The sequence below is a fragment of the Ceratotherium simum genome, chromosome 15 (genome assembly GCF_057802395.1).
Source record: "Ceratotherium simum simum isolate JZ-2026a chromosome 15, ASM5780239v1, whole genome shotgun sequence".
NCBI lineage: Eukaryota > Metazoa > Chordata > Mammalia > Perissodactyla > Rhinocerotidae > Ceratotherium > Ceratotherium simum.
In genome coordinates, this window is record NC_141914.1 from 22,740,815 (window position 1) to 22,766,939 (window position 26,125).

Genomic DNA, 26,125 nt, shown 5'->3' on the forward strand with positions numbered 1-26,125 from the left:
TCCAGGGTGCAGGATGATGGACAGTGGTAGGAGGGAAACTTCTGGATACGCCTGAAAAAGGGAAGGAGAATTGAACCCATGACAGTCAGAGCCATTGAGGGCTGCATAAAAAGTACTATTTACCACAGCATAGAAGTGAACCATTGTCCCACTTTATTTCCAATTTGGAACTGAGCAGAGAGAAGATTCAGAGATATCTCTGCAGAGAAGGAAAGTGGGCAAACAGCACAACCAGGCAAACCAGGCAATCTAGACATACCTTCCCAGGTAAGCAAACCAGGAAGCTCAGAGTTCACAAACAAAGGAAGGCAGAGCTTGGGCTGTTAGGGGGGGCATTCATGAGGAAGGAGGCAGGAACACAAGATAAACGTCCATGAGCTCATCCAGGGCAGAGAGGACACTGAGGGGAAGTAGACTCCCCCTCCTCATGCTGTCCCTGCCCCAAGCCCTAATGGAGAGGGAGAGGAAAGTCTGTCTAGAATCTCATGACATCTTGTTAGACACTTGCAGCAGAAATGGGGAGGGGATGGAGGCAGAGCCACTTTGGACATGGGAGGTCACAGTGCAGAAGACAGGGAGAGACTAGAGGAGCTTGACATAATTTGCAGGGAAGAGTCCAAAGTGTCCGCGGCAACGTCCCCGCCACCAGCCCTCATCCACCATCTCAATGTCAGTGATGATGTCATCTGGATCAAAGGAAATCTCGTCACTTCCCTCTAGGGAGGAAATTGACAGTATATTAGGATGGTCAGATAGGAATCCCTCTGACCCTGTGCCGACTGTAAACCTCAGGGAGGGAAATAGGCCTGTTCTTCTTGACACCAAGCCTGGGACCTTCCTGACCCCCAGAATTCATCCTCCTCTCTTGTACTACGGGCCGCCAGGCACCAGATCCCTCAGGCCACTCCCAACCTACCTCCTTGGTAATCATACAGGGCTACAGCTGAGATCCCAGCCCCAGCCCCTGCCGGGCAGCCTGATGATCCTGCAATATGAGAAATATAAACATGATCTCACCAATGTGGAAAAGGAAAACCCAGGTCCTTCTGAGTGATGAGGGAATTGTTCTTCCTCTTACTCTTCTCTAGATCTGACCGAATTCAGAAGCTGCTTCTCCCCCCACCACTCACCAGCCACAGTGGACTGAAAAGAGGGATCGTCAGGCTCAAGCACATCCTCATAGTCCCCCTCTGCTTCATCATCCTGTTCATATCTGTCCAGCTCTGCAACATCCTCATAGTCATTCTCAGGCTCGGGCTCAGGTTCAGGCTCAGGCTTGGGCTCGGGCTCGGGCTCGGGCTCTAGTTCGTACACTGGCTCTTCCTCCACCTGGAGGCCTTCCAGAGTCCTGGGGGGCAGAGCTGGGGGCTCCTCATAGTCCTGAGAAGAGACAGTATGGAGCAGCATGACTTTCACTCACCGGGAGCTGCCTCTCCAAAACCTCCAAATGGAGGACTGCTAAGACCCCACCCATCACTATCCTTCCACATCTATCCTCCATCCTTGCCTCCATCTAACAGCCTCTCCTAGGGAACACAGTCTTTCATCCACCTTCATTCCTCAACCTCCTCCCATACCCACCCACTCAAAACACCTACCAAGAGATGATAGGAGGGGAATGTAAAAGGTATGAGGAGAGGGAAGTAGAAAGCAAGTCAGATTCCTTGGAAGACCAGGAAAACACTGAAACAAAAGCACATTGTTTGGAGTATATACCACAGCTAGGATGACCAAAGGTCTAGTCTGCCCAGGACTGGGTGGGTTCCCAAAGGCAAGACCAAAACAGTCCCAGACAAACCAGGATGGTTGGTCATGCTGTATAGCCCACCTTCCTAGGACATGAGGGGACTGGGAAGGGACAGAGAATCTTTGGGGCTCTGCTTACCTCTGGGGGATTCTGCCTTGGGGGCAGAGTGGGCACTGGTTCTTCCCTACTGGTTCTTACAGGCTCAGGCTCCGACGGTGGACAGCTCCCTGCTGGAGGCCAGGCCTGTGAAGAATGAAGCATCTCTCCAGTAAGCAAGCAAACTTCCACCTTCTCTCTTACACTGACCTGGAACACCCCCTCCTATCTTTGCCAATCTAAATCAATCATCCCTCAAGATGGGCTCCAACCTCAAGCGATGGTTCCTTACTCTTGTTCCTGCAGTAATGATTGGCTGCACTGGCTGGTGACCTTTCTTCTGTTGCACTATGTAAATCTTGGTTTTTTCCTCCTAACATTCTGGTATATATGAGGCCCAATTACACAGCCAGACTGAAATCTTCCTGAAGACAGGGACAGCAGTTATAGACTTTGCCTAACACAGAGGAGACCTGTGTCTTATTTTCTACCAATGATTTGGACCCTTTAGGCTCCTGTCTGGACAAGAAATCCTGGATGTGGATCCCAGAGGGCCAAGCACTCACCTCTGAGGAGATTTTCTTGGGCACTGGGGCTGGCACCACTGGCTCTTCCACAGTGGCTGCTGGCTGCCGAACCTCCTGGCTCATCTTTACCAGGGCCTTTCTCTCCTGTTGCTGCCTGGCCATCTGCTGTGCCTTCTCTTCTTCCTCCCGCTTCCTCTTCTCCTCAGCCATGGACTCAAATTTTGCCTTCAGCCCACGGGCACCACTAGAAGCTGCAGACACAGGCAAGAAGAATTAGGGTTGTCTTGGGTCAGGGTGGGAGTGGGGAGGTGGCACTTGAAGGAAGCAGAGGAATCAGTTAAATATCGGGGGGAGAACAGATAGAAAGAGACTCACGGAAGGGAAGGTAAAGAGGTATGGATGGAGAAACAAGGAAATTATAGGAGGATGGTGTAGCCCTCATGCCTAGATTTCCATATAGCCAGGCCATGCAATCTCAGACTCTTGTCCTTTCTAAATTATAAGCCTTGGGCCCCTAACCCACATCCTTCCCTGTTCATATTCCTTAAATCTGTATGCCCCCTGGACCACCACCCACCATCTACCCCCCATCCCAAGCTCCTATCCATATGTATTCCCCCTGGTGGCTCTCCACCCCTCCCTCTCTGTGTTCTCTGCTCACAGTTCCTTCCTCAATGTCACTCTTTCCTTCTATACACTTAACCTGGTTTTTCTAGGAGAGAGAATCTGGGAATATGAGGGTAGGGATCAAGTCTACCTCAGCTAATCTAGGTGGTTGAAGGCATGGAGGAGGTAGTCTAGTAAGAAGAAAGAATGAGAAAGGAGAGGTGGTTGAGGAGCATAGAGAGAGGGAATGGTTAAGACTCACCAGCCTCTATGGGTGTCGTCTTCTTATAAGCTGTGGTTGGGGCCTCCATTTCATTGAAGCCAACAGCGCTCTGCAGGTAGGAAAACAGTATGTGTAATGTGCGGGGGGAGGGGGCAGGGAGTGGTAATGACCCAGAAGGCAGTATTGAGGATTGGGGCCACTGCAGAAGGTATGCTTGACCATCTGATGCTCAGTAGTTAGACAGGATATTACAATATTGTTGTTTTGTAGCAGAGAGGGGGTAAAGAAGTTCTAAACTGGTGGGCTCAGCTCCCCTTTTTGAAAGCTCAGGTATACCTAACATCTCACATCTCCAAGTCCAGTTGCCTGGAACACAGCAGGGACCCTGGCCAATGCATGCAGAGGAACTGGTGTAGGGGAGGACAGTAAATGGAGTGGGAAGAGATTATAGATTTGGTTAAGCAATGCCAAGTAATCTATGAAATTTCAAACTTCACCTTTCCCTGGAGTTTATCTGTCTCTCTCTGCCTCCCTCCACTCTCCTTAGTTAAAGCTCAGGCTTTGGAAGACATGCCCATTAGATGCTGAGGGCAGTCAGTGAGGAGTGCTCAGGGCACCTAGCTTTTCCGATCCTTTTTCCATTTTCGCCTCTCATTCTTCTCTGTGCACTCCAGGTGCAGTTTAGGGAACTCTTCTCAAGACATTGGTGTTCTGTTGCTTTACCTTATCCACTCGGTCCTTCTGGATTCCATACTGACCACCAAAGCCCTTCGCATAATCTGCAGGATGAAAAGGTCTGAGAGTCATAAGACGAGTTAAAATGCTGGAAATATGTGGGAAGAGGGAGCAGTGGGAAGAAAGACTAGAAGACAGGAATGTGGAAAACAGAGAGATGAATGAGGAAGTGTGAGAATCAGAGGATAGAGAGAGGAATGGATGGGAAGAGATGGAAAAGGATGGGGAGAAAAAATGTTGGGAGAGAATGGAGGGGAGAGAGATGGGAAGAGGGAAACATAAAAACAGAGAAGTGACAGAAAAGGGAGAAACATAAAGGAAGAAACAGGAAAAAATAAGGAGAACCCTCCAGCTATCCCCTATGTGTCTCAGGGAAGAAGGAGGTCTCTCTGTCCTCTGTGGGGCAGAGGGGCCTCTAAGACTCATAGCCAAATCACACTCTTGCCATCACCCAGACTGTCTGTCTTCATCCCTTTCTCAATGATCCCTTCTCTTTGGCCTCCCTCCTCTGTCTTGCTCCTAATCTTGCTGTTTTCCTCTCTGCCCATCTTGGTCTCCCCCCACTCATCCCCACATCCATACACTTACTCTTCACCACCCCCGCTCGACCTCCGCTGCATATCTGGGTCTTCTGTGTCAGCTTCCAGAAAGGAAGGAAGGATGGCTCTGTGCGACTCTATGACCTCCCTCCTCTCTAACCCCAACTCACCTGTCTGGGACTCGTGCTTCTCTGTCTCTCCCTTGTAGTCATATCCCAGAGCTGCCTTGTCTCGTTTATCCTTCTCTATCCCATAACGGCCACCAAAGCCATGAGAGTAATCTACGGTGGAAAGAACAGTCATGAGAGCCCACTCTCACCCTCAGGAAAGTGCTGTGAAAGAGAGGAGTCAGCAGGAACCAGTGCAGGGTGATAGGGGCCTGGGAAGACAACAGGGCTCGAATATAGGTGTATTAAAGAGAAATGGTGTTCTAAGCCATTTTTGCAAGCTTTAATTCAACATCGCTCATTCTTTTCCTCTTTTCCTTTCCTCTCTTACTTCCATCCCAAGATGAGAAGATCATTTCAAGGGGAAAGCATAGAGAGTATAAGGAGAGACTTCCAGAAAAAAAAGGGCAAATATGAATGAAATGTATGCCTTTCCCTACTCCTGTATAAAAACTTAGATGTCAGCTAAAATATAACAATCATTTTTTTTTAATAGTGAAGCTCAAAAGAAAAGAAGTAAAGAAAATTCCTGGCTCCAAAAACAAATAGATGAATCAAAGCAGTAGATATGAAGATAATTATGAGCTGACACCAAAGAAAACCCAAGGGTATTTTAAGTCACAAATTTAGTGCCTAGGGATTAGGATTTGGGGTCTGGGGTTCTAATTTCTATACAAGCCTGGGGAGCAGGAAACGAAGCTCTGCCCACGCCTATAAAAGAGTTCTAGAAAAATTCGCTTGTCCAGAGAAATGGTAAGGAGGCTTGTAATTTGTTCAACATTTGGTAGGGGTAAAATTTACCTATGAGATTTGGAAACTACAGGCCTACACCCAAGTGTGTAGAATACAAATACCCAATTTTATACTACTTATATTATACAGGAATTCTAAACTGAGAAATTAATTTAATACTGATCTAGGAAAATAGATACCACAGAAAAAGTAAACATCAGAAAGATGGCAAGAATATGAGACAAAGTAGACCTCAAGACAAAATGCATTCTAAGAGACAAGAGAGACATAACACAGCAATAAGAAAACAATTCTTTCATCAGGGACATGTATGCTGGGTATAAACCTATTAACAGAATCAAAATTCATGAAGCAAAAACTGATGGAAGCAGAAAGAGAAATAGACGAATTCATGATCATAGTTGAAAATTTTAACATCTTTCTCTCATTAATTGATAGAAAATTTAGACAAAAGAATCTAAAATTACACAGGGCCCAAAACACATTATTAACTAACAAACCTAAGTGACATCTACAGAACATTACACCCCAACTGCAGAATACACATTTTAATGCAAATAGGACATTCACCAAGATAGTCCATATACTGGTCCATACAATAAGTTTCAATACATTTCAAAAGATTGAAATATTCTCTGATCGTTATAGAATTAAATTAGAACTTAATAACAATAAAATTATCTAGAAAATTTCCCCAACACTGGGAAAATAATTAACACACTTCAAAATAACCCATGGGCCAAAGAAGAAATCATAAGAGAAATTAGAAAATATTTTAAACTGAATAAAACTTAAAACACACATATGCCATTGTGGAATGCAGCAAAAGCAGTGTTTAGAGGGAAATATATAGTTTTAAGCACCTACATAGATGATAAAGGCTTAAGATCAATTATCTAAGTTTCTACCTTTAGTAGCTAGAAAAAGAACAAACTAAACTCACGTTAAAATGAAGGAAAAAATAATAAAGATAAGAACAGAAATCAATAAAATTTAAAGAACAAGTCAACAATAGAGAAAATGAACAAAGTCAAAAGTTAGTTCTTTGAAAATAATAATAAAATTGATAAACTAGCAAGAATAATCAATTAAAAAGAGAAAAAACACATATTAACAATATCAGAAATGACAGTGAGTATATCACTACAGATCTTACAAAGGTTAAAAAGAAAATAAGGGAATACTACAAGTGAATTTATGCTAATAAACTTGACAACATAGAAAAAATGGAAAAATTCCTTGAAAACACAGCATACCATAACTGACTTAAGAAAAAATTGAAAGACTGAATAGATGTATCTATTTAAGAAATTGATTTCATAATGGAAAAAAAATAAATTAAAAATGGTTCATTACTATTAAGACCCCTAAAACTCAGCTAGAAGTAAAGGTAAAATTTCTCTTTGTGGGAAACTTACTCAACCCAGTGCACATGAAACTCCCATAAAACAAATAACCCTCTCCCCCACTGAAATAAGTTCACAAACAAAAATTACAACCATAAAAGAAATAAATAACCATGACGGAAAGCAGATTAATCAGAAGAATTAGCACCCCCAAACTTCAAATAATATAACCATATAAAAGAAACTATAAAATAATTTTTTTTTTTTTTTGCTGAGGAAGATTCACCTTGAACTAACATCTGTTGCCAATCTTCCTCTTTTTGCTTGAGGAAGATTTGCCCTGAGCTAACATCTGTTGCCAACCTTCCTCTATTTTGTATGTGGGCTGCTGCCACAGCATGGCCACCAATAAGTGGTGTAGATCCATGCCTAGGAACTGAACCCAGGCCACTGAAGCAGAGCGTGCCAAACTTAGCCACTATGCCACCAGGGCTGGCCCAAAATAAATATTTTTAAAATAATTAAAGAGCTTAAAGAAAGGGGAAAAACATAATGAAAGCATCAGGACATTATAAAAAAAGAATCAGCAGATTTGCAACAGAACCAAAGGGAACTTCCAGTAATAAAAATATCTGAAAGAAAGTTAAAAATTTAATGGACAGCTTAAACAATAATTAAACATAGCTGAAAGGAGAATTACTGAACTTAACATAGATCCAAGTGAGTTACCCAGAATGTAGCACAGGGAGATAAAGAGATGGAAATAGAGAAGAAAAATTAAGAGACATCAAGAACACAACTTCTCAAAATGTGGGTGATGCAGTGAAAGCAGTGTTTAGGGGGAAATTTATAGCATTGAATGCATATATTAGAAAAGAAGAAAAAAAGGAAATTAATCAAATCAAAAGTAAGAAGCAATAGTCTAAATTTCCACTTTAGGAAACAGAAAAAGAATAGCAAATTGAACCCAAAGTAAGCAGAAGAAAAGAAATAAGAATTAAAGCAAAAATCAAAGAAATTGAAAGAGAAAATCAATAGAGAAAATAAATGAAACCAAAAGCTAGTTCTTTGAAAAGATCAATAAAATTGATAATCCTCTAGCCAGGCTAAGTAAGTAAAAAAGAGAGAGCACAAATTACTAATATCATAAATGAAAGATGGGACATCACTACAGATCTCATGGAAATTAAAAGGATAATAAAAGAATACTATGAACAACGCTGTTGTCACAAATTTGATAACCCGGATGAAATGGACTAATTCCTTGAAAGACACAATCTGCCAAAACTCACACAAGAAGAAATAGATGATCTGAATAGGTCTATATCTATTAAAGAAATTGAATCAATAATTAATAATCTTCCAAAATAGAAAGCACCAGGCCCAGATGGATTCACTGGAGAATTCCACCAAACACTTAAGGAAGAAATTATATCAATTCTCTATAATCTCTTTCAGAGGATAAAAGCAGAGGGAATATTTCCTAACTCATTCTAGGAGGCCAGCAGTACTCTAAAACCAAAACCAGACAAAGACATTATCAGAAAAGAAAATCACAGAAAAATATCTCTCATAAACATAGACTCAAAAATCCTCAACAAAATATTAGTAAATTGAATCCAACAATGTATAAAAAGAATTATACACCAGGACCAAGTAGGATTTATCCAAAGTATGCAAGGCTGGTTCAACATTTGAAAATCAATTAATGTAATCCATCACATCAACAGGCTAAAAAAGAAAAATCACATGATCATATCAATAGATGCAGAAAAAACATTTGACAAAATCCAACACCTATTCATGATAAAAACTCTCAGTAAACTAGGAATGGAAAGAAACATTCCCAACTTCATAAAAACTATCTACAAAAACCCTACAGCTAACATCATACTTAATGATGAGAAACTTGACGCTCTCCCACTAAGATCAGGCAAGGATGTCCTCTCTTGTCACTCCTCTTCAACATCTCTACAAGTCCTTGCTAATGCAATAAGGCAACAAAAGGAAATAAAATGTATACAGACTTGGAAGGAAGATATAAAACTGTCTTTGCTTGCAGATGACATGATTATGTGTATAGAAAATCTGAAAGAATTGACAAACTCCTGAAACTAATACGCAATTATACAAGGTTGCAGGATACAAGGTTAATATACAAAAGTCAATTGCTTTCTTATACACCAGTAATGAGCAAGTGGAATTTGAAATTAAAAATACAGTACCATGGGCCATCCCCGTGGCTTAGCGGTTAAGTGTGCGCACTCTGCTACTGGCGGCCCGGGTTCGGATCCTGGGCTCACACCGACACACCGCTTCTCTGGCCATGCTGAGGCCGCATCCCACATACAGCAACTAGAAGGATGTGCAACTATGACATACAACTATCTACTGGGGCTTTGGGGGAAAAAAAAAGGGAGGAGGATTGGCAATAGATGTTAGCTCAGAGCCGGTCTTCCTCAGCAAAAAGAGGAGGATTAGCACAGATGTTAGCTCAGGGCTGATCTTCCTCATTAAAAAAAAAAAAAAATACAGTACCATTTACATTAGCATCCCTGACAAAGAAATACTTTGGTATAAATCTAATGAAATATGTACAAAATCTATATGAGCAAAACTAAAAAACTCTGATGAACAAAATTAAAGAAAAACTAAATAAATAAAGAGATATTCCATGTTCATGGATAGGAAGACTCAATATTGTCAACATACCAGTTCTTCCCAACCTTATCCATAGACTCAATGCAATCCCAACCAAATTCTCAGCAAGTTATTTTTTGGAAATTGACAAGCTGATTCTTAAGTTTATATGGAGAGGCAAAAGACCCAGAATAACCAACACAATATTGAAGGAGTAGCCAATGCGAAGTCAGAAGACTGATGCTACCCAACTTCAAGACCTGCTATTAAGCTACAGTAATCAAAACAATGTGGTATAGGTGGAAGAATAGACAAATAGATCAATGGAATAGAATAGAGAGGCCAGAAATAGACCCCCTTAAATATAGTCAACTGATCTTTGACAAAGGACCAAAGGCAATACAATAAAGCAAAGATAGTCTTTTCAACAAATGGTGCTGGAACAACTGGACATCTATATGCAAAACAAAATGAATCTAGACACAGGCATTACACCCTTCATAAATATTAACTCAAGATGGATCATAGACCTAAACGTAAAATGCAAAACTATAAAACTCCTAGAAGATAACATAGGAGAAAACCTAGATGACCTTAGGTATGGTGATGCCTTTTTAGAGACAACATCAAAGACACAATCCATGAAAGAAATAATTGATAAGCTGGACTTCATTAAAATTAAAAACTTCTGCTCTGTGTGAAAGACACTGTCGAGGAAGTGAGAAGATGAGCCATAGACTGGGATAAAATATTTGCAAAAGACACATCTGATAAAGAACTGTAATCCAAAATAAACAAAGAACTCTTAAAATTTAACAATAAGAAAACAAACAACTCAATTAAAAAATGGGACAAAGCTCTTAACAGACATCTCACCAAAGAAGATATACATATGGCAAATATGCATATGAAAAGATGCTCTTTATTATACGTCATCAGGGAAAGGCAAGTTCAAACAACAATGAGATACCACTACACACCTATTTCAACAGCCAAAATCCCGAACACTCACGACACCAAATGCTGATGAGGATGTGGAGCAAGAGGAACTCTCCTATATTGCTGGTGGGAATGCAAGATGATGCAGCTACATTGGAAGACAGTTTGGCGGTTTCTTACAAAATTAAACCTACTCTTATCATAGGATCAAGCAATCACACTCTTTGGTATTTACCCAAAGGAGCTGAAAACATATGTCCACACAAAAACCTGTACATAGATGTTTACAGCAGCTTTACTCATAATTGCAAAATCTTGGAAGCAACCAAGATGTCCTTCAGTAGGTGAATGAATAAATAAACTGGTACATCCAGACAATGCAATATTATTCAGCACTAAAAGGAAATGAGTTATCAAGCTATGAAAAGACATGGAGGAAACAAATGCATATTACTAAGTGAAAGAAGCCCATTTGAAAAGGCTACATAATGCATGATTCCAACTATATGACATTCTGGAAAAAGCAAAACTATGGAGACAGTAAAAAGGTCAGTGGCTGTCAGAGGGGGTGGGGAATGGATGAATAGACAGAGCACAGATGATTTTTAGGGCAATGAAAATACTTTGTGTGATATTATAATGATGAACATATGTCCCTATACATTTGTCTAAACCCATAGAAAGTACAACACCAAAAGCGAACCCTAAGGTAAACTATGGACTTTGGGTGATTATGATGTGTTGATGTAGGTTCATCCTTGGTAAAACATGTACCATTCTGGTGAATGATGTTGCTAATGTTGCATGTGGGGGGGTATGAGTAATCTCTGTAGCTTCCTCTCAATTTTTTTGTAAACCTAAAACTGCTCTAAAAAATGTCTTTAAAAAAAAGACATTGAGAAGAGAATGAAAAGTTCTAATACACATCTAATATGAGTTCCAGGAGAAAGAATAAAAGAGCATAGAGGAGAAGACTATCCAGAGAAAATGCCTGAGAACTTTCCATAATGAAAGTCATTTCTCAGGTTGAGGAGGAGTGATAAGTCTCATGTAGGATAATAAAAATAGATCCAACACCTAGACATATCCAGATGATATTTAAGAATATCAGAGACAAAAAGAAAACCTTTCACACACACACAAAAACAAAACAGAGAGACAAGACAAGATCCCTACAAAGCAATGACGATTAGACTGACACAAGAGAGATGTCAGAGACAATGAAATAATATCTTCAAAGTGATGAAGGGAAAATAACAATGAAGAATGGAGCAAAATAAAGACATTTTTCAGACAAAAACTGGGAGTTCTTTCATAGACTCTCACTAAAAGAATTAGCAAAGGATATACTTTAGCAAGATGGAAAAAGAAGAAACAAAGAGGAAACAATGAAATACAATAAACAATGATGAGCTAGGAAGTTGGCAAATATGCTGGTCCATTTAAACAAGCATTTACTAAGTAATAATAATGACTAATTTTTGTGGGGTTTAAAAACACATGGAACCAATATACTGGACAACAACAATTGTCCAGTTGGTACAAAGAATGTAGAATGTAGAAGGAATGTAATTAAATTATTTTACATTTCCTTTATTACTCGGGAAGAGATAGTGATTAATTTTAAATTTAAGTCAAAGATGCATGTTAAAACTTAGGGATTACTTCCTAAAATGAAGGAGTAGAACACCTTATTTTCAATCCACTAGAAAGAAAAGGGGACTAAAGAAAATTTGATCAATCTCATAGAAAGCGATAAAGGAGAAAGAAAGAAGCAAGAACATACTTGAATTTAAAAATAAATAAAATAGTGGGGAAGTGGGTCATGGAACTAAAGGGAGTTGATGACAGCTATTGGGAGCTAAAGTCTGAGCAGAATAGCAGGTCAGTCAGATTGCTAACGCTGAAGGGCAGGGTCCTTGCCTTTCTGAGATGCGTGTTTCTCCACTTCTCCTTTGTAATCAAAGCCAACTGCTGACTACAGAGAAAAGAAGAGAGAATTGGTTAGAGTCAGAGCTGACAGTTTTTCCCCTCCCCACTTACCCTTACTCCTAGCTCAGTCCAGAGGTTAGTTTATAGGGGCTCAGGGCTGAGTATGGGGTTTAACATAGAAACAGATGGTAGCCTGACAGGCTGGTGTAGACACAGTATGCTACAGAGCAAAGAACACAGGCTCTGGACACAGACCGCTCTCGACTCAAACCCCAACCTCACCTTCCCTATTTAGAGTTGTTTAACTTTAGGTATGTCCTTTAATACTACTGAGCCTCGGTCTCTTCAAGTATGAAATGCAAATAGGTATGCCTGCCTTATTAACCTCAACTATAAAATGAGAGAAATGATCCCTCTTTGTTTGGGATATTGTGAGGACTAAATGGGGCAAGGTATATGAAGCATCTGCATTGGGTCACTCAGTAAACTAGGGCTTTTCTTCCTACCTCTCATGAAATAAGATGAGATAACAGCTAGCAAAGTGCCTCGTAAACTATAAAGCACTATGTGCATGTAGGAGATATTATCCTATTCCTAATTGATTCTACTGTGCCTCTTCTCTTTCCCTACTCAGCAGTGGAAACCCAGATGTGGATTGTGGTGAGATGAGAGGCAACCAGGAGAGTCTGGATCCTAGCTGTTCCAGGACTGGATATATTGGCCTGTACCTAACATCCCCACATAGCTGCGTCCTTATCTGGCTCAGTAACTATGAGTCTCTAAGCAAGTCTAGATTTTGCATCTTAAGAGCTAGTCATGTGTACTGTCTCTTGATTTACATGACACACTGATTGTTTAGGTGATTTAGTTTGTGGCTCTGGAGGCAGAAGATGAAAGAGAGAACAATGAAAGATTAGGCAAAGGCAGGAGGGGGGACAAGATGGAAAGGAAATTCCATCCTGATTAGAAAAGAATATTACATGCTCCATATTCCATTAGTCTTAAAAAATTACCTTCTGCGCTTTTCCTTTCGCTTACAATGTTTTGAACTTTTCTGTTTTTTCCCCCCTACAATGCAAATAACATTCTCACACTTAACTTCAAGGATTCAGGCCCATCTAATTAACAACTGCAGGTAAAAAAAAAATCTCCGCTAGCTGTGAAGATGTCCTCTGTGCGCAGCTGCAGGAGAAGAGACACTATTCTGCGTAAAAAAATGAGATCAAAGAAGCTGATCTACTAAGATGTGAAAATAAGAACATCAATGAGTTATCAATCGTGCTCTCCTGACCACTCTCTCATCAGTAATCATACTGTCCTTGCTTTTCTCTTAAAAACTACTTTTTTGTACAAAAGAGTCTTTAAAACACCTGGACTTCACGGATGTGATGCTAAGTCCTGTGAAAAGTAACCTTTACCTTTTAAAAACATTGTAACCCTAATTAGTTGTGTTTTTTTTTATTATTTGATACATGGTAATAATATTTAAGCTGACATCTCTACTTTCCTGAAAAGCGTAAATTTTTATAAGGTTTTGAAGTTTGACCAAAAGAGGAGCTTTGGAATTCCCCTCTTCTCTCTTCATGCATACAGATATAATAAAAACCAACAGAGTCTTTGTCTCATTTAAAGTAACGCCTTTCAGCTCAGCACACGTCCTCCAACAGTGGCACCAAGGAACTTGCTGAGGGAGGCCATGGGAACTATTCTTGTGATGGACCCTCCTTGAGTCCACTGCCCTGTCTTTCCACAGGAAAAGCATAGACCCACATTCAAGGGTGAGTGTTGGTATGTCCCACATGATTCGAGTTGGGTGGCGTGGGGAGAGAGTTGTCACTTACCTTGTCTGCCCTGTCCTTCTCAACTCCATATTTGCCCCCAAAGCCTCTGGCAGCGTCAGTCTGAGAAGAGTGCTTCTCCACCTCAGCAACATACTCATGGCCCACAGCACTCTGAGAAAAATCAGGGATGGATTGAGTGACAAAATGACCATGAAGAAAAACAGATACAGAGATGGAATGGGATGTAAGAACACAGGAAATTTCATTCTGGGTCAGACTCATAGCCTCTGACAGTGGTGCCAAGGAAAATGTGATGGATGAGCAAGGTGACTTCTTCTGAAGCCTTGCACATCCTGGTTCTTCTTTAATATCATTAGGAACTCATCATTCAGGAAACTCCCATAGGACGGGCTGGAACCAGAAGGATAGAGACTAGGTAGATGGAGCAGTATTGAAACCAGAAACAAAAAGAGACCTAAAGCAAGGGCTTTGTGCTTCAAAAAAGAAATGAGGGTAGTTACAGGGGAGAGACCAAGGGGGACTGAGTGGATGCCATAGACAAGATTGAATATTTCACTAAAACAGCCAAGTGCTTTTTCTCTGGACCTTTGCTCCTGTATGACCATCAAAGTTCAGAAGTGCCACCTGAGCCCTGATGTTTAGCAGTGACTGACTCTTTATACCAAAGGGGGTTGGTAGACAATACTGTGACTAGTTCAAGATGGCATATTACTTAAATCTTTTTTATTCCATCTACTGTTTTATTTTCTATTTGCTCTTGAAACATACATCTCTTCTAATATTTAGATCTGGATGCCTTAGTAATCTGGGAATTGAGTAATATTTCAAACCAAATAATGATATCTTGCAGAGTCTCAACTGAGAAGAAATTAGAAAACTTCTCCTTCCTCCTGTATTTCCAATCCTATGCTCCAATAAACAACACCAATACACAGATTGATGTAAAAGCACTGCCCTAAATGAGCTTCTGGGAACTCATTTTGCAATATTTTTGGGTCTGTATAGGTCAACTTTGCTTGTTGAGTTTAAGAATGAATGACTGCTTGTCTATTTTATTTTTTCCTAGGAATTTTGTGGGAGAATACAATGCCTACACTACACTTTACACAATGACAAAACAAAACACTTCTTGAGGGTGAACTAAAGGCTTTCATTGGATTTTTTTTCTCTCCTTGGAGAGAAAACCTTTTTTCTTATAGGAATATATCTCTGTTTTTGAGGTTAGGAAAGTCAACAAAAATATGATTCAATATACAAGCATTCTTTTATCATGCTTTTATAGCATCTAATGGATAAAGGGAAAACAATATTCATATTTGAGGGCATCTAATGGATGAATTCACATCAATATTTTTCATATCTGTGTGCGTATCATATAAATAACGTATAATATATATACAAAAAGAACACTAAATACACAGTAAAGAAAACTTCTCTTGAATAATAAGAGAAGTTGCAACATAGACAAAATACACAAACATTTAAAAGCAGTAAATGATTTTAAAACATATATTTCCCTTCTCTAATTGTGCTCCCTGTCTTCTCAGTCTAGGACTTACAGTGTGCCTGGGCCTACAATAGGTCAGTCCTTCTAAATACTTGGCTCCCATTTTCTGCCATCCATATTTTACGTGTTGAGATCAGGGGAAAAAATGATACAAATAATATGTGGACATTCTATTTTAAAGGCCAAATGAACATTGTACTTTCGAACAGGTTTTAAACCATGAAACCAACAAATGAATCAATCTATCTTTTTTTTTAAAGCAAATACCTCCCTTTCAACTCACCTTGTCCATTCGGTCTCTTTCTACCCCAAACCGACCTCCGTAGCCATGAGATGCTTTGGGCCCTGATTCCATCTCCTTCTTCTTGAGAATATCATGCTCCTCTGACACTTTGTTCCTCAGCTTGTGGATGCTGGAAGTAATCACATGACAGAGACCCATCTAGCACAGGGAAGTCAGCAAACCCACCTTCCCAGAAAATTGGAAATGTTGATGTGTGATCTGTTTACTTTTAGCAATAAACTGAGGCCCCAAAGTCTACCAGTGTTGGGTCTGAGAGTAAGAGATTAGTGTGGCCTGCATACCATAGCCTGATTTAAACTCTCCATAAGTGAATATTATTTCCTCTAGACTGTGATTTTGCTCACTAAATAATCTTCTAATATTTAGTCCCATTTTTCATGTTCCTAAATATTAGAGGACAATGATACCTATATTCTAGTAACTGGGAAGTTATTTTCCTCTCTGAATGGATTTGCTTTCTAGCAATTAGGTACTCTATGTCAAGAAGCACAACAATATTCATATACCCTTTTACCCACACATTCTAGTCCTGGGAGTCTACCCCAAGGAAATAATTTAAAATATGGCAATGCTTAATGTCTAATGATATTCACTGAAATATTGTATATAACAGCAAGAACCGAGAAACAACTTATGTGGCCAATAATTGGAGAATAGTTAAGTAAATCACAATATTGCCTTTCAATTACATACTAGGAAGTCATTAAAAATGATGGTTATGAAAAATGTAGCACTGGAGAATTTATCTATACAGTAAATATTTAGTGTATTTTCTTGTCAAAAATGAATGCTCTTCACCCCCACCCCCAAATACGATAATTCCTGAAATAACTAAAACTAATAAAAGCTAACTAATAAAATTCACTTTTATTACTAATTGTTATAACACTTTAAGGCTCAAATAACCTTAATTTGGGACACCTCTATCCCCAAGAGAATGTAACACCTAAAGGAGACATTCTCCTTCTTACCTCACTTTTGTCTTTACTATGAGAGTAGAGAGCACCTTTGCATATCTCTTTGGCCTGAAGATATGAAGTGATAGCTCAGTACCAGCACCAGCACCAATAAGTGGCAGTCAGAACTGATACTTGGACACAGATAAGGACCCCTGGGGATTCTTAGAAACATTTGGGCAAGAGAATCCTAAATAAAAAAAATTTGACTTCCTGCAGCCAGAAATGGAAGTTTAGGGAATTGAGATAGTGATGTTACTGGGACTTACTAGCTCAAGAAAACCAGATACATTGGTTACAGGTAGAATGGCCATCTCACAGCGGAAGTGCTCCTCTTTCATGGAAGAATAGATCCATCTGGTGGCCTTGTATTCTAAGTCCACCAAAGGTCTTTTTAAAAAGCCTTCTCAGCTTTAGTCAGTTAATTTTGGAAAGCTGGCTTTGAACCAGATGAAATTAACCTAAGTGCTGGAAGAACCCTCTGTTCCAGACATGCCCTAAACTCTCTGGCAGCAGTGAAGGCAGAGATCCTGTGTTGCTGGTTCAACAACATCAACACTTTAGAAATGTCTGTGTCCAAAAAGCTGTTGGGTCCAAAAACATGTAAATGACTATTTCCCAGCAAAAGTATTCAGATGAAGAATGAAGAAAATAGGCCTAAACATTACTTTCAAATGGGAAAAATCTGCAAAGTTTTAACGAATCCAATGATTGCTACGTGGGTCATAACTATATTATAGTTGAAACAAGTTTTTATATATATATAAATATTTGGGGGGGCTTTGACAACTCATTTATTTAGTTTTTATTGAGGTACATGGATTTATAACATTATGTAAATTTCAGGTGTACATCATTATATTCAATTTCTGTGTAGACTACATCATGTTCACCACCCAAAGACTAATTACCATCCATCACCACACACATGTGCTCTGTCACCTCTTTCACCTTCCTCCCTCCCCCCTTGAAACAGGTTTTTTAAAAGGGATTAGAAAATGAGATTCAGGAATATCCACCTAATGGATGACAGCAAGTCTAGTCAGATGATCATGCCAACAGATAATATACTTTGAATGAAAATGTTGGGGCCCAAGAAGACTAACTTCTTATTAAATTCTTTAGAATATAGCTGAAGCCACTCTAAACAGGTCTTAGTTATATCATCCCTTCATTCAATAAATATTTAATGATTAATTTTTATTTTTTTTGCTGGGAAAGATTTGCAGTGAGCTAACATCTGGTTGCCAATCTTCCTTTTTTTCCTCCCTCTCCAAAGCCCCCGTACATAGTTGTATATTCTAGTTGTAAGTCCTTCCAGTTCTATGTGAGCTGCCGCCACAGCATGGCCACTGACAGACAAGTAGTGTGGTTCTGCACCTGGGAACTGAACCCAGGCCACCAAAGTGGAGTATTGTCAAACTTTAACCATTAGGCCATTAGGGCTGGCTCTAATTAAACTTTTGAGTGTGAGGCACTACTAGGCTCTGAGGACACAAAGATGATTAATGTATGGAGATAGTGGTCAGGTGGAAGACATAGAGAGGAAAACAAAAAATTAGAATTCAGTGTGCTAAGTGGACTACCTAAGCAACTTTTAACACATTAACTCTCAGATACCTATTTTAAATTTTAAAATACCTTGGAATTGATAAAGCAATGCAGTTTATGGGAACCAAGTGAAATCCAGTGCCTCAAAGATGAGCTAAGAGAAAGAACAGATCTTTTTGTTTTTATTACAAAAGTAAAAGCACAAAGGTGAGTGACTCAGACTATAAGATTTTATTCACAGACAATATGATCATAGGTGTAGAAAATCCTAAAGAATCTACCAAAAAAGTGCTACTAGAACTATTAAGAACTATTAAAATTTGGCAAGGTCACAGGATACAAGGTCACTATCAAAATCAATTTTATTTCTACATACTAGCCATGAACATTTGGAAATTGAAAGTTAAAAATAAATACCACTTACCACCACATGAAATATCTTAGGATAAATTTAACAAAATATGTGCAAAATCTTAAGACTGAAAAATTTTTCTGAAAAAATTAAAAAAGATCTAAATAAATGGAGAGATAGCCCATGTTCATGGATTGGAAAACTCAAGATTATTAAGATGTCAGTTCTCTCCAAAATGATCTATAGATTCAATGTAATCCCAATCAAAATACCAACAGACGTTTTTGTAGGAATTGACTAACTTATTCTAAAATGTATGTGGCAATGTAAAGTTCCAGGATAGTAAAAAGTTTTTTCTAAAAAAAAGAGAGCAAATTTGAGGGCTGCCTCATTTCATGACTTATCATAAAGCAACAATAATCAGCGCATATGGTAGGGGTCAAGGTAGACACATAGATCAATAAAGTAGTCTAGAAATAGACCCAAATGTATACGGTCAAAGATGGAAAGTAAGTCAATGAGGAAAAAATAATCTTTTAGTGGTGTTGGAATAATGAAATACCCATATGAAAAAAAATGAACCTCAATCTCTGCCTCACACTGTACACAAAATCTAATTTGAAATAGATCATAGACTTAAATTTAAAAGCTATAACTATAAATCCTTAAGAACAAAACACAGGAGAAAATCTTCACAATTTTGAGATAGGTAAAAATTTCTTAAACATATAAAGCATTAACCATAAAAAAATTTTTATATATTAGACTTCATCAGAATTAATATCTTCTGATCTTCAAAAAATGCCATTAATAAAATGAAAAGGTGAGCTACACTCTGGAAGAAAATATTTGTAAAACACATATCTCACAAAAGACTGGTATCCAGAATATACAAAGAACTCTTAAAATGCAAAAAGAATACAAAAAACCCACTTTAAAAGTGAGAAAAAGATTTGAACAGACACTTCAAAATGAAGATATATGAAGACATACGAATGGCACATGAAAAGATGCTTAATAAAATTAGTCAACAGAAAAATACAAATTAAAATGACCACACACCCACAGAGTGGTTAAAATTAAAAATACTAACAATACCAAGTATAGACAAGGATGTGGAGAAATTGAAACCAATACATTATTGGTAGGAATGAAAAATGATACATTCCTTTAAGAAAACAGTTTGGCAGTTTCTTAAAAAGTTAAACCCACACTTATTATGTGACTCAGCAATTCCACTCTTAGGTATTTCCCAAGAGAAATAAAAATACATGTCAACAAAAAGATTTGGACCAAAATGTTCATGACAGCTTTATTTGTAATAGCCCCAAATTGTCGATAACTCAAATGTCTATCAACAAGGTAATGGATAAACCAAACTGTGGTATAGCCATACAGTGGGATACTACTTGTCCGTAAAAAGGAACAAAAGACTGATACACACGAGACCATGGATAGATCACAAAAACATGCTGAGTGAAAGAAGACAGACAAAAAGAATACATTCTATATTATTCCATTTACGTGAAATTCTAGGACAGGCTAAACTAATCTATAGTGACCAGAAGCAGATCAGTGTTTACATCCAGCCAGAGGTGGGTGTGGGACATATTGACTGTAAAGAGGCACGTGAGCAAGAGTGGGCAAGAGTGGCAAGAAGATGGAGGGAAGGACAACAGCCCTTGAAAACCAGGCAGTTCCTAGGAAACACTAGGCTGCTTGGAGCTGCCTGGCCCAGGACTCCTCTATACAGTAGATGAGGGATAAGTAGGATCATTTGAGCTATTCACCAGATTACCAAACCACTCCCCAAACTAAATTTATTTTAGGCAGACCTAAAAAAGAAAGATCACGGTGTGGGGGAAGACAGCGAGCTTAGTGAGAACCACAATCACTTCCTTTTCCTGCTTTGGGTCATGTGAGCTCTGCAGCTACTGCGCTCCTCTCTAACTTCCCCCTCCTTCCCAAGGACCTCGGTGATTTCCGTCTGACCTTAAAGATTGTCTTAGCTCACACTAGCCAGAGAAAACCCCAGAATGTTAGAGACTACCTACTGGGAAGTCTTCCAGAGGTCTTTTTGATCCCAATGAGAAAACTGAGAATCAGAGAGAAAAAGCGACTTGTCCAAGATCATCTGGCTAGTTACTAGCAGAGATCGGGCTTTTACACATCGGTAGCTTGGGAAAATGGGAAGGGAGTGGGGTTTTGTGTAAATGTCTCCACCATTTATTCTGTCATAGATAGATCCAGTTAGTGTAATAAGGAAACATCCAGGCTCATCACATTTTACACCTCCAGGGGGCACCAGTCAGAGTGATGTACGTACTGGATTGTGCAACACAGCAGTCCAGGTAACACCACTCAGAAAGAAGGAAGGTTGGCATCTGTTTACATGTTTATGTTAGGTTTTCAGGAAGAAAATCTGATTAATCTATATTAACAGGAAAGAGAACATTATTGAGCTGCTGAGGTGCTAAGTACTGTACTAGACATTGATAAATGCTAGCCCATTGAATTCTAACCATACATCTGCAGGGCAGCCATTATTATCCTTATTTGGTAAATAAATAAACTGAGATTCAGAGAGGTCTAATGTCTAAATTCACATTGCTAGTAATGGCAGAGCTGTGAATTGAATCTAAATTTATCTGATATCCAAACAAGCTCTTTTCATAAGATTATGGTAGAGGTTTAGGAGTCTTCCTTAAAATGTTCTGCTCCTACTATGCATGAGACAGGCACTGGGAGGGGAAAAGTACAAGGCGAGTTTGTATCCTCGTCTTAACAGCTCTCAGGATATTAGGGCTGAGTGGCCTTTACTCAGAAAAGGAAAGGGGTCTCAATTTTTTTTTGATCTATGAGCCTACAGCATCAAGAAGCTTCCTGCATGACCTGTTCCATTTTTTCATCTCTCCAACTGCTCCCAGAATTTCTTGGTTTGTTTAAGAATAATATTCATTACAGTTACTTAAGATAAACTATTTATGTCTGATTAAACAACAATGCACGGTATTGAATATTTTCAAATTATATAAACACAAGCCAAGTTTTCATAGTGTGTTGTTTGTGTAATGTGGTCATCCACTGACATTTTTTAAATCTAGGGGGAAAAGAGGTAAAAACACTGTTGTTAGAATGTGGGTGCAAAAAGTTAAAATGGAGCTTAAAAATGTGTTAATTTTGCCAATTTGTGTGTAGTTTTTGCTTTTTTATTTTTGCTCTTGTTATACTGATTATTGTGTCTACCTTGCTACTAATAGTTGACATTCTGATACTATCCAAAGCAGACAGCCCTGGTTAGATGATCCTGAATAATCCATGGAAAAGCAGAGAGAATCTCTCAATCTGAATATACACAATATCCCACAGAAACCCTGGATATGTCTGTGAGTTCCTTTTCTCTTATGGTATTAGTTTTTGGTTTGTTTTGCTTTTTTTTCCTGATAAAATATTGGGTTATAATCTTTAAGATCCCTAAACACCATTACCAAAATAGTCTTAATCAACGGGTTTTCCAAGTGTCACATTTCTTCGTTAATATTCATGTCTTCCAACTTCTGTCAAGTAGCCAAATACAAATTTTTATTTTAAAAGTCATTCAGGCCAGGTATGGAACCTGATATTGTCCTCTTTTTACAATATTTATTCTTAGTTCTTTACCTTGACATTTTACTGAATCCTCCTTGGCCCATCTGAGGTCACCCTATATTCTAGACGCACATCTATATTTGTGTGACTAGATAGATAGATAGATAGATAGATAGATAGATAGATAGATAGATAGATAGATTGATAGATCGATAGATAAAGTGATACAACCTCAGCATTTGAGCCATTTCCTCTCTGAATCCCTTATAATAGTCCCTCTTGAGGAAATAGCATAGTTGTTACAAATAAAAGAGAGATAATAGGGTTGTGGGGATAAGAGGAGAGACAAGAAATAGAAATACACAATGACACACACAGGGACACACAGGTACAGATTCAAGTAAAAATAAACACAGAGACATATAGATATGAACTACCTTCTCTCTTTCCTTCCTCCCTCACCTTCCCCTGAGTCTCCGGCTTTTCTCTGGGCTCTTCCCACATCGCTTTCCCACTCCCCAGTCCTTTTGGCACCTACTTGATATGTTCTGTGCGTCCAGAGCCTTCGACAGTCTTGGCTCCCCACCGTTGCTCCTTCTCAGAGATGTCATTCTGCAAAAGACAGCATTCTGCAATAAGTAATGGCAAGAGATGTGCTGCACTGCGAGGCCATACAGCTGACGCTCATGCCCTCCACGTCCCCTGCATCTGCTGCCTCCTTCAGTCAGGGTCTTTACCTGGACTCCTCTCTGTTTACCCCACCCTGACCCCCATGTTAAAATTAAACTAGTGAGCTCTGAAACCTCCCTTCCTACTCTACATCCCTCACATTTTCCCCTTCAGGTCTCCTACAACTTCTGAATCTTCCCAAAATACACATGTCCAGCCCAAATCCTGGTTCCCAGGCCAAAGGAGACCCAGACTAACCTGCTCCTCACCTTCAGCATAGTCTGCCATTACCCGTCAATCACAATGTCAAACTCCCCTGCACCTGTCTCCTTCCACCTTCAATAGCAGCTTTCATGCATGCCCCACTTATCACAGCCAACTGTCCTACCAGTGAGTCCCACCGTGATGCTATCTCAGTCCCAGACTGTCCTTTTCTAAGCCCCCTCAGAGGTCAGAGAGTGGCCCATATGCCTCCCCCTTCCCTGCCCTTCTTTGTCCAAGCAAAACTATTTCCAAACTCACCACAAAGTCAGGGTCTGTGTCCCAGTCATCACCCTGGGTCTCCACGGAAACAGAAACATCATGCCCTACTACAGACTTCCACATCTGAGGGTGACAGAAGATGGGAATAATTAAGGGGAAAAATTGGGAGGAAGGAAAACAAGAATTCTGAAGTCAATGATATAGCAGCTCAACGTTTCTTGCCATTTTTTCTTGGAAGAATATAGAAGCTGAAGCAAAGCAGATGGAAGTTCTAGGAAACCACTTCTGCTCAGTTAGAGGAGAGAGGATGGGGATTTATTCAAGAAAAACTAACATGGCCTGGCCACACCTGAGTCTGGAAAGAAGTAATCATGGGTGTAGGTAACACTAAATAACCTCGGTGTCAAAACTGTTGGATCATTCGCTTGTGTCCAGTGGCTAGTCAGGCAGTGGCTTGAAGTGGTAATCAAGGAGGGGAGCTAGAACATCCCTAGAATCATAGTGTCATTTCACTCTACATGTGACTCCTTTTATAGTTGTCGAAATCTAGATTGGTCCAGCTCCTGATAAAATGAATATTTACACTCCTCTCTGCAAGCTGCATGAGGCCAGTAGGGGCAGTTAGCTGAAATTCCTACACTGCACAATGCACAGGGAAGCATTGTTTGCTGAGAATAAGTCATTTATTCTTCTATTTTTAAGAACAGTTCAATTATATTTCTAAAGAATATAACTGGTTCAAAAAATAGCATGTAACAAATCCCTTATTTTGAACATTAAAAGCTATTAGATCTTTATTAACTAAATAAATGATAAAGAAATATTTAGAGAACCTTAGTTTGAGGGAGTACCAAATTATTACTCTACTGGGGCATCCCCAGTGTTTCTGTTGGCCCTGCCAATCATGTATAAGGAGGAGCCACGCAGTGGCTCTGCGTCTGTGGTATCCTGGATCTTGGTGTGAAGAGGAAACAACGGCCAACGCTCACCCGCTCTGGTGGCCACTGAGCCTTCCTGACCCTGGTACCACTTGCTAGCTGGCAACTCCCCTGCTCGTCGTTCCCTGCTTAGATTCCTCACCCCACTGGTGTCTTTCCCCACGATCTTCATTGTCTCTTTAAGGAGTCCCTCTTACAACCACTCCTAGGACTCTCCAGTTTATCCACCCAGGCCCTCAGACTCTTGGATTTTTCTTTCCATTTGAAAACTCCATCGTTCTCTATGCTCTTTGAAAAACCCCTTGGAAACTAGCCCAAGGAAAATTTGGGGGTAGATTGGTTAAAGAGATGCAAAGAGCACACTGGAGAAGTGTTGACTGTGTCAGCTGCACTGTGGGATGAATCACTGCCGAGAGCAGCTCTGCCTTCCCCAGCGGGCAACAATTAAAATGAGGCGTCAGGTAGACAAAACCTATGTTCTTGGCTCCTGGGCTGCTCTGCAACCAAAGGACTTCACATGGAAAGCTGGAAAGGAGAAGTTTCTGAAATATTCGTAAGCAATACGGAAGCAATGTGGACTGACGGTCCTGTCGTCTTTCCTGCTGTTCCTCTGAGGCCTCAGCCTGACTTTCTCATAAACCTCCCATCGTCATGTATTTTCAAAACAAAAGGAAGAGTTTCTGACACAGAGACAATTTAGTATCTATGAGGTACTGGCCAGAAATAGGGAGGCTGAGAGGTGCAATCTAGAGGTGGTGATGGGCGGGTAACCTGGCGAGGCATGGTGCCCAGGATTGCAGGCTCAATCAAGGGCCTCATCACAAGGCTGCCTTGGCATCAGTAAAGTATATGAGCTTGGAGTCAGAAGATCATTCCAGCTCTGTTACTAAGCCCCTGTGGGAGCATGGATAAGGGAATCAACAGTATGTAGTTATTTGCCAGGTACTGGGCGAGGCAATTTACAAATATTAAATAATTTGGTAAATCATTGAACATCTCTGATGCTCAGCTTTCCCTAATGGAAAATAAATGAAGAGGTTAACCTAGCTGATCCATCAAGTCCCCTCTGTTTCTGACATTCTGGGATTCTGCGACCCTATAATCACAGAAACTAGCCCTAGTTGAAGCATCACGCCTTCATTTGGCCTGCACCAGCACTTGGTTCTCAGAACTGGCGTCCATTAGCACCTACTTCCTGATCTGTTACAACGTCTCCTATGTGGGTTTTGTCTCTCTGCTAGACCATATGCTCTCCAAGGGCAGAGACTTTGTCTTCATCTCCTGCAGTCCTCTTCTCAACTCAATGCCTAGGAGCCACAGGCCTTAGAGAGGGTTGTAGATTGTCAGCAGAAACCAGGGGTCCTGGATGGCTGCTGAATCATGTTCCCTGGGCTCCAGCCCCCCACTTCTGTTTCCATCCCCAGATGTTCATTATCCATAACGACTTACACCCAGGCCTTCTGGCCATAAAAGATTAAAAGCCTGCTAGCAGTGACTTCATCTCTCAGCAAGGACTAAGAGCTAGGTAGGATCCTCTTACTTCAACATTTCTCCTGTGCTCCCCAACTTTCCCATTGTTCTGAGTACCCACCTCCAATAGTGTGAGTGTTTGCTCCAAACTCCCAGCTCCTCACGTCGACACTCGGCTCCCTCTCTGGCTGCTGCTACTTCAGAGCAAGAAACTGAGCTGCTGCTTCGGTTCCGTATTCAGGTTTCTGTCATTTC

General features: G+C 40.0%; 1 protein-coding gene across 1 annotated transcript; it reads right to left on the reverse strand.

Annotated features, from left to right (window-relative positions):
• Nucleotides 1-130: 130 nt before the first annotated feature.
• HCLS1 (hematopoietic cell-specific Lyn substrate 1) lies at nucleotides 131-26,125 on the reverse strand. Its single transcript, XM_004436520.3, has 14 exons — nucleotides 25,992-26,125; nucleotides 23,502-23,585; nucleotides 22,849-22,922; nucleotides 15,843-15,972; nucleotides 14,092-14,202; nucleotides 12,242-12,296; nucleotides 4,644-4,754; nucleotides 3,923-3,978; nucleotides 3,239-3,308; nucleotides 2,410-2,621; nucleotides 1,886-1,990; nucleotides 1,131-1,380; nucleotides 917-985; nucleotides 131-716 (listed from the first exon to the last, which is right to left on the reverse strand). The coding sequence occupies exons 2-14, from the start codon at nucleotides 23,583-23,585 to the stop codon at nucleotides 583-585; spliced, it is 1,461 nt and encodes a 486-aa protein (XP_004436577.1). The 5' UTR covers nucleotides 25,992-26,125; the 3' UTR covers nucleotides 131-582.

Bases quoted from the DNA above. Each gene is read 5' to 3' on its own strand.
- HCLS1 (XM_004436520.3), bottom strand. From the start codon at position 23,585: ATGTGGAAGTCTGTAGTAGGGCATGATGTTTCTGTTTCCGTGGAGACC. The intron at 14,203-15,842 runs GTGAGTTGAAAG...GATTTTTCTCAG, and splicing joins AAAGAGACCGAATGGACAAG to AGTGCTGTGGGCCATGAGTA. The intron at 986-1,130 runs GTGAGTGGTGGG...CTCATATTGCAG, and splicing joins TTTTCAGTCCACTGTGGCTG to GATCATCAGGCTGCCCGGCA.